Below are 9,009 nucleotides of genomic sequence, written 5' to 3'. Positions count from 1 at the left end.
TATTAGAAAGTATTTTTCATTCGTCTTTCTAACAAATCTATTTGAAACAAAGTATGCATGTTTAGATACATAATATTTTCCATCCTACTGTATTAACTTTTTTGATACATAATATTTCAAATAAAGATAAATAATATAGTTACAAGTTACAACATTGCTGCTGTGTGCTGCTCATACATTGATATACATCAGAGAAAAATAACTTTAATTAAGAGAAGCATGCACACACTTCAAAGATTGAATTCTACAAACAAACACACACACACACAAACAATAGGACTATTTGTTTCAGTTTCCAGCACTCATGATACTTGAGGTTGTTTCTACAAGATAAGACATGGTCTTTCTGTGCCGGCTAAGTCCAACACTGCCGGAAAAGATATGGAAGCATTCAAGCTCCGACGTCGTCTCTGCCACAGACTCCAGCAGACTCTCCATTCCAAATTTCTCGAATAATCCGACACTGTTGCTGTCGGAGTTCATCATCCAAATGGCTTGTTCAATCACAAACCTCCTTATTCTTGGGACCTTGATATCTGGATACTCGTACTCCTTCAGTATTTCTACAAGCTTCTCCACGAGGTCAATCTCTTGAATTTCAGCTTTCTTCAGTGCTTGAGAAAACTCATCAGGATTTGTGATTTTGCAGAGCTGTGTGGCTAGACCAATAGATACTTCCAATAGTTTCTCTTTTTCCTTCATGATGGCCTTCAGTACCTGTTAATTCGAGCAATAAAGTTTAAATATCGATCTAAAAAACATTCATAACCATCAAATACTGAAACTAAGAAGGGTTGCTAATTAACAGAGTATGAATCTTACCGTGGGCAAGGCGACAGCAACTTGGCTGAGACTATCATAACATTCAATTCTAGTATAAGCACACAAATTGCGCAAAATCCTCGAAGCGTTGATTCGGAGAACAGGATCGGTTAGCACGCTGATGAGCTTCCTTAATACCTCTGGTTTCTTCAATATACGGTCACAATTGTTGCTGCTTTCCAATGCCAACATCGCCAGGGTCTCTCCTGCCTGATTGCATACATAATTCACATCATCACTAGATCCAGGCATGAAAAAGATCGACACGAGCAGCTTGATAACGCCACCTGTGTTACCAATCTCCTCCTTAGCATGATCATCCATGCTCAAGCTTTTTAGTATCTCAATTCCCAGCTTCTGCATCTGGATGTCTCCATTCTTTACGATCTCCCTTATGTTGCTCACCGTGAATACTATTTTGGATGTCTCCTGCCGGAGCATTTTGCCGACCTCTCCATCAGTGTCAACTAACATTTTCACCACTTGCAATGATCGTTTGACGACTATTCTACTTTGTGTGGTTGGTGTGCTCGAACCAGTCAGGTCTATGATATTGGAGAGGAGGCCTCTGGTGCTTCCGATCTTCCAACAGTTGTCATGGTCAGCTGAGAGCTTCTTGAAGATGAGAAGGCCCAACAGGTTGAGCTCAGAGAAGCTATGCTCCATATCAGGATTAATCTGACAAGAGGTCCTGCCACTGTGAAGCAACGATGACAATGACTCCATTGCTCCAGGAATCGCAGCGACTCGAAGCACGTTTCTCCTCCTTCCTGCTAGCTCTGACACAATCTGTGCCGCGCACAGCCTGATCTCTTCTTCTCCTGGGTTCTTCCAATTCAGCATCTCGATCAATCTCTCCATCGTCGACGTCGAAGACCCAATTTTTCTTAGCGTGCCGAAGACAAAACGGTCATTGCGCACCAACTTCCGTAGGACTCGAAGCCCCATAAGTTGTTCTTCATGGAATTCAGAGTCCAACAAATCCTTAGCGAAGCTCACCAAGTTCATCTTAAAGCCGTCGAAGACGCTGTCATTAATGCATTTGGTGTAAATCTCGTAAAAGAATCGCCTAATCGGAACGATTCCCATTGGTCCGAGCATATATTCTCGACTAACATTCTCTAGAAGACGACACCAGTAGATCCTCCACACCCAGTAGCTTCTTTCCACCAAGTATATGAGAGCTTCACCGAGTGCTAGTCCATAGAATAGATTTAACGAGATCCTGGCGTTCCTTTTACTTTGTACCTCTTCGCCATAATCCTGATCAACAAGGCGCATCAAGGAGAGCGTCACACAGGTAACGGCAGACAAGAGTTGAAGGCAAGAGAGTGCCCTACTGATGAATTTCGATGCGACTATCCAACCCAGATAATGATGACCCTTAATGTTTCTATTTTCTGGTGCTCTCTTATTATATGGCTGCAGGACTCTGAACTGAATCGCTCGGAAACTGTTACTGAGAGGGTGCGCAGGCAGCTGCTGCCACTCCAGCTCATGACTGCGGCTGAAAATTCGTATGCCTTCGATGACGAGAATTATCGTCACAAAATCGAAGTCGGCTCGCCGGAGAGCCTCCAAGAAACCACCAAGAACAACAGTTGTAGCCCAGATGAAGGCCAACGCCCCGAGTCCAGTGGCAGACTTCTCTAGTATCGCAAGATGGAACGCGAAAAGCGTTAACTTCTTTTCAGGAGTGTGGATTTTGCTGCTCTTCCGCTCTGTCGGGGTTGGATTTGTATCTCTCGGTTCCGGATGAGGCGCAAAGGGAGAGTGCCCTGAGATTGCCAAAGTGCTGCTGTGCCGTACCGGAATTTGGACATCTTTCGGCCTCGTGTCTTTTGGATCTTCTACTGATTGCTCTTTCGCAAACATCATCGATCGCTTCGACACTTTTATCAGCTGCGACAAAGCTCGATCTTCTTGCAATATCGACTTTAATTAATTGTAGTGCTAGCTGAATCCCAACAATATATATAATTAACAAAGCTTAAGCTTTCGATCGAGTCGCCTTCCTGTCAAAAGGAATTAATCCACATGATTAGTAGTGAGATTATGGAAGAATCATGAAGACTCAAGAAAGATAATTAAGTCGTGGACACCACAAATAAAGATGATGAATTAAACCTACCCTTTGATTTCGTTCATGGGTGCGAAGCTAAGGAGACGATGCCTTCGAATATATTGCAATATTGCAGCGCGTGTTTCCTTCTTCTCAGGCGTTTACTTTTCCGGGTCAACGATCGTGTTCCGTCTCATGACGATCAGGTAACTTGTATGATATTCTCAGAACAAAGTCAACTGAGACCTTGAGGGATATTATATTGCCGTCTGACCTTTTCTCTATATAGGTATTTTTAAAAAAATGAAAATATGCTTAATAATTTCCCTAAGTTTTAATCGGTTTTTAAAAACACCCTAATGTTTTATTAATATCAAAATTAGCCCTTTGCAAAGAGATTTGGTACGTGGTGATTTAAAATGGTAAAACAGGGCGTACTGCTGAAAATATTTTGACAATAAAATATAAATAGCAAAGCATTTTGAGATTTTACTAAATAAATAATATATAATATACCATAAATTACCTAAATTTTTTTATTAAGGCATCATTTTTTAATTTTTTTCTTATTTAATGTAAGATATATAGTAATATGCATGGTAGGTTTTAAAGTTAAAATTAATAAGTAACAAAGAAAAAAAAAACAAGTGGATTTTTAAATTCTTTCCATTATAATGTCGGAATCAATGCTTGTGCTATATTCACTATACTATGTTGTATATGTTAAATTATACATATAATGCTTTAGGGATTTGGATTTTACATGAAGGATATATTAATCATGGATATTATTTACAAATGATATTATTTTGATAGATGGAGCACGTGAAAGATTAATCTCATGGACGAACTTATTATTTACAAATGATATTATTTTGATAGATGGAGCACGTGAAAGATTAAATCTCATTAGAAATGATATATTAATCATGGACGAACTTATTATTTACAAATGATATTATTTTGATAGATGGAGCACGTGAAAGATTAAATACTATTAGAAATAAAAAATTTTAGATTTAATAGAGTAAAGATAGAATATATGAAATTTAAGTTTAATAATATTAGACGTGATAGATAAATGTTAAGATAGTTGTTTGTAACTGAAAGTTTTAAATATTTAAGATCATTTTTATAAAAGAAAAAGAAGAGATTGAGAGAGATGTTTTATATAGAATACAAGCGAGATTATTGAAATAGAGGAGAGTGTCAGGTGTTTTGTGTGATCGTTAAGTACATCTAAAATTTAAAGAAAAATTTTACAAAACAGTAGTTAGACCCACTATGTTAAATGAAATTGTATATTGAGTTATAACTTGAGCATATGAACAGAAGATGAGAATTACAGAGATGAAGATGTTAAAGTGGACGTGTGAACATAAAAGTATGAACATGATAAGACATAAAAATATTTTTAAAAAAGTAAGAGTTGTTTATATTGAGAAAAAATTTTAGAGGATATATTTAAGATTGTATAGATATGTACTTAAATGATCAATAAATATTATAGGTAGATGATGTAAAATTATGACAAATGTACAGATCAAATAAGAAATACAAAAAAAGACTTAATCAACCATAAGAAAATAAAATAAAATTTATTTAAATATAAATGATTGTATAATAAGGAATATAATTCAATAACATAAAAAAAATTTATATAGCCGACCATATCTAGTGGGATAAGGTTTTGTCATTGTTATTGTTATTATAATACTTTAAATAAATGAAATAATAATTATAAGGGCAACAAAAATCTCAATTGCCAAAAGTTTTATTTCTTGTATTATCTCAGTGATAATCCTTACCTCTAGAGCCCCTCCAGGATTATCCCACACAATCTAGAAGTAGGATTGATTGTTCGATTAAAATCGAATTGAACGAAACTGAATTAATCAAAACCAAACAAATCAAAATTTTTTTTAACTAATCAAATTTTTAAATAAAAATTGAACAAATCGAACCGATAAAATATTGTTTAGTTCAATCAAAAATTAAAAATTTTAAATATTATGAAAATTTTATTCAATTTCAAAATAATCAAACTATTGCTCAGCTTTATTTGGAAGGCTAAATTATAAGGGCTTTGTCTTACACATGTGTAAGACATTTCCGTACAAATTGAGGACCAACCTCATAACCTATTAAATTGAACGCATGTACGCACTCTCCTGCATAATAATTTTCATACATCATTTTTGGATATGGTCAAATTAATAGTTTATTATATAATTAAAATTTTTCTAGATGAACATGATCTGTGAGCATGACAATAACTTAAGAAGAGACAAAAGTCAAGAATTTTCTAAAATAATCTACACGATTTTGATGTGTCGACGTCTGAGAAATTGACTAGGAGAGACGAAGTCAAGAAGATCGAGCAAAGGATTAGGCTTAACTTGTAAGATTGCTGAGAGAGAGAGAGAGAAAGTGGAGGATTGGCTGCAATTTTACAAGAGGTACAAAATACATAGACCAATTTTGAATTTTGGTTAAAGTTACTTTAATCAATTTTAATTAATTGTTCTACGTTGGAATAATTTCACTTATAACAATTTTAACTAAAATTATTTCACATCATCATAATTTAATGAAATATTTTTTGAATATGTTGTAGTAGTTTTGACTAAAATTATTATATATTATAACAGTTTAATCAAATTATTAATACACTACCAGAATATGAGTTTTTTAAGATGAAAAATAGAATGGGTAATGTTTGATTTTTTTTTAAAAAAAAAGGCATTCTTTCTACGATAATAAAAATAAATGATTTTCTTTTAATTTTTGTCCATAATTTTTTTCATTCAGATATTCAGTATAGATGAAAAAAAAACTCAACTTTTTGGTAGCAGAAAAAAAATTAAAAAAAAAACATATATTTTTTATTCAAAGCATGCATTTCCAATAAGATATCCTAAATAAAGGTGGTTAAAGGAAAGAAGATTGGGAAAAGGTAAAGAAGAAGAGGATGTTGCAGAATTTTTGTTTTAAAAACAAAAATTGAAAGACCAAGATGGTCGTTGCAAAACTTAATAGAACAAACCATATCTGCTGAAGGATGACATGGATTTGCTGAAAGAACATTAGTTCTGGAATGAAATAGGAACGAGCTTGATCTTGTATAAGCTCATCATATCCATTAAAGATCTTGTTGAGTACACCAACAAACACCTCACCTACGAAATGCCAGTAAACCAATTTTTTGTCATTTGATTGAATTCAAGCCAATGGGAGTTGGCATATATAGAATATACAACTCAAAATTCTTTGGGTTTCAGTTCAAAATAGAGATACAACTTTAAACTAGAATTTTCTCCTCTCATCCATCAGCTACTTCTTGGAGACATAAGCAGGGGCGGATCCAGAAATAATTTTTGGCGAGGGCTAATAAAATTTTTTTTACAATGTAGAGGAATCAATAATTTTGTTTAAAAAATTAAATGTGCGGGAGGAAAAGATCCTGATCCGAAAATCCAAAAAATATATATCACTCAAAATGCAAATCACTTAGCCAATTATCTCTTTTCCTCTCCTAATATCAAAACGGACAGAATCTCCCCAATAAATTAGGGGTATAAGAGGTATACATAATGTCCCTGTCCAAATACACATCAAAACCCTTAGACATAGGGCTAATAAATCATCAATTTATATCAGAAATATAATAAAAAAACACATACACAGTTTACAAAGTCAAAAACATCATAACAGCAAATCAAACCACTAAAAAGGAATCCACATACCCAATATGTTGTGCAATTCCTTATTTCCGTTCCAGAATAGGTTAAGCGGCTACATATTATGACCTAAACAACCACTTTTAAAATCATATGAAGTGCAAAAGAAAATATGGAGCCAAGTAGCCAACATATAAAATCTTAAAAGTCATACCTCTTTTAGTGAATTAATGTAGCTTCATTTCACGTATTCTTCACCTTCACAAAATATCAAAACTTCTCCTGGATTAGATAACAAACAAGTTAGAGTAGCAATCTTAGAGGGAAAAAAACAATAAAATTCTTGGTACCAGATGTTGAAAGTCATGTTTTCATACTTCAGAAGAAAACAATAGATCGAAAAAGGACAAAACACCACTTGATCGAGTAAAAGATGAAACTGAAATCTAAAGCAAGTATGAAAAAAAAAACCTCAGCAACTTTCACGAAAGAATATTGCGAATCAAAACCAAAGAAAGCTTAAGGAGAGATCTGAGAAATATTTTCTAACAGAAAAAAAGGTTAGGTTTCGCTTAAAAATGAGAATACCTCACCTATCTCCTTGGATCAAACGAAAACTAGTGAAGCAAAAACCGCAAAATTAAAAACAGAGAAAAAACGTCACGAAAAGAGGGAAAAAACTTCATCAAGAAGAAGGATAAAGGGAGAGAGACGAAAACAGAGCGATGACAATATGTCTCCGAGAAAGGCCGCAGCGCTTCTGCGAGAAATACCGAAATCGATCGAACCCGGAAAGGAAATCGAGTGAAAGAAGGAGACTCACGAGATTGCCAGCGCCGATCCTGGCGAGGGCTTCAGCCCCCTCCAACCCTCGCCTGGATCCGCCCCTGGACATAAGCATAATATTGTGCCATAGGAACCACAAAAGCAATCACCAGCAAACCTCCAACAACAAGAGTAAACTGTCCCCGCTTCTCTTCCGTCTCTTCTCTAGATTTGAAGTTAGATTCACGCTTGTTATCCTTGAATGTAGGCCCTCCAGGATTTGGCAGCCCATCAATGGCAGCAACTAAACGTTTCGCAGTAGAGACTACAGCCTCATTATATTTCTCATCTGTAGCTAATACTGCAAGACGATAATAACCATGAGTAGTACTTGCAATTTTAATAATCAGAATGCAAGACAATAATAACTATGACCAGTATTTAAATTTTGATGATCAGAATGCAAGACAATAACAGTTTCCATAAATACTTTTCACAGGCTAGTTCTGAATTTCATAGATAGAATTTATGATCTCAAAAGAAGGAAAATTGTCAAGAACATATATATATAGCACATTAGTGATATTGATCAGAAGCGGAAGCTAGTTTTTTTGTAGTTAAAGGGTGTAGGGATCTGCATGCGTCTAAAAACAATTTTAGCCGCATAAATGCAGCGGAAAAAGGATCCCTCTAGAAATTCATGCGAAAAATCATACTCGTTTTACTGATTCTATCTACTGGAATTGAGGTTACCTTTGATGCGAGCCCTTCGCAATCCCGACAACAACTTTTGCCTTCAAAGGTTGATGGATCTCAGCACGATTAGTGTGTTCGTGCCTCCACGGTATCTACATAAACACTGAGATGAAGAGGAACCAGATTGTGGTGCTAGCCACAATTCTAGGTTCGGCCAAGAGGTAGAAAAGAAGAGGAAGAAGACCAAGATCCTTCTCTCAAGAGCCTCTCACCCCTTTTTATATTCAACCATGAAATATGAAGGGTTTTTGGCCTTGGGATTCAATAGAATTAATACCTTTATTAATCCCGTGCATGTCATGGATAATGATCCATGCAACCTTCTTAATGATGCTCATGCAACCCTCTTAATGATAAGAGAATTAATACCCTATTAATCTCATGCATGATGATCATGCAACCCTCTTAATGGATTCGATTTAACTTGAGTCCAACTCAAGTCTTACTCAATCCGAATTGACTTGAGTCCAACTCGAGTCTAATTCAACGAGTCTACCTTGAGTCTCACTCAATAAGTCTAATCTACATTAGACTCAATCCAATAGCCTAATGATCCATCACATGAATCATCTCCAAATCACATGTCCTAAGTGTGTGATCCAATAGGTTCTCGTAACGTTAGCAATGTCTTTAAAATCATTTTAGAGACATAAGCAATGAGCGGCATCTAGCAATACATCATTGTTACCCAAGTGATGAGAATGTTGAGATCCGACACTACCTTTCCGTGACTACTATCTTGTATGACTCAGTCCTTCTATCATTGATATCTAGATTGATCAATGAGGCATAGACCGTGTCATCCTCATATCAATCATGAATTTCTTGATCTCCAAGTAGACTACTCAATCAAATAAGCTCAATATCTCATATTGACTTATTCGAACATGATCATGCATTTTTGTAGTCCTACTCTATCAAGAG

The 9,009-nt window shown here is 35.4% G+C and overlaps 2 protein-coding genes across 2 annotated transcripts; both read right to left on the bottom strand.

Moving 5' to 3' along the window:
• Nucleotides 1-109: 109 nt before the first annotated feature.
• LOC141817107 (uncharacterized) lies at nt 110-1,392 on the bottom strand. Its single transcript, XM_074704789.1, has 3 exons — nt 1,110-1,392; nt 823-1,032; nt 110-717 (listed from the first exon to the last, which is right to left on the bottom strand). The coding sequence occupies exons 1-3, from the start codon at nt 1,140-1,142 to the stop codon at nt 289-291; spliced, it is 672 nt and encodes a 223-aa protein (XP_074560890.1). The 5' UTR covers nt 1,143-1,392; the 3' UTR covers nt 110-288.
• LOC141817106 (uncharacterized) lies at nt 1,166-2,700 on the bottom strand. Its single transcript, XM_074704788.1, has 2 exons — nt 1,359-2,700; nt 1,166-1,251 (listed from the first exon to the last, which is right to left on the bottom strand). The coding sequence occupies exons 1-2, from the start codon at nt 2,698-2,700 to the stop codon at nt 1,166-1,168; spliced, it is 1,428 nt and encodes a 475-aa protein (XP_074560889.1).
• Nucleotides 2,701-9,009: the final 6,309 nt, after the last annotated feature.

Source organism: Curcuma longa, unplaced genomic scaffold (assembly GCF_044706935.1).
Source record: "Curcuma longa cultivar G26 ecotype Majalengka, Jawa Barat unplaced genomic scaffold, ITB_CL_G26_1.1 contig_19307, whole genome shotgun sequence".
Classification (NCBI taxonomy): domain Eukaryota; kingdom Viridiplantae; phylum Streptophyta; class Magnoliopsida; order Zingiberales; family Zingiberaceae; genus Curcuma; species Curcuma longa.
Note: the sequence above shows the minus strand (reverse complement) of the source record. Positions and strands in the feature narration are given on the sequence as shown.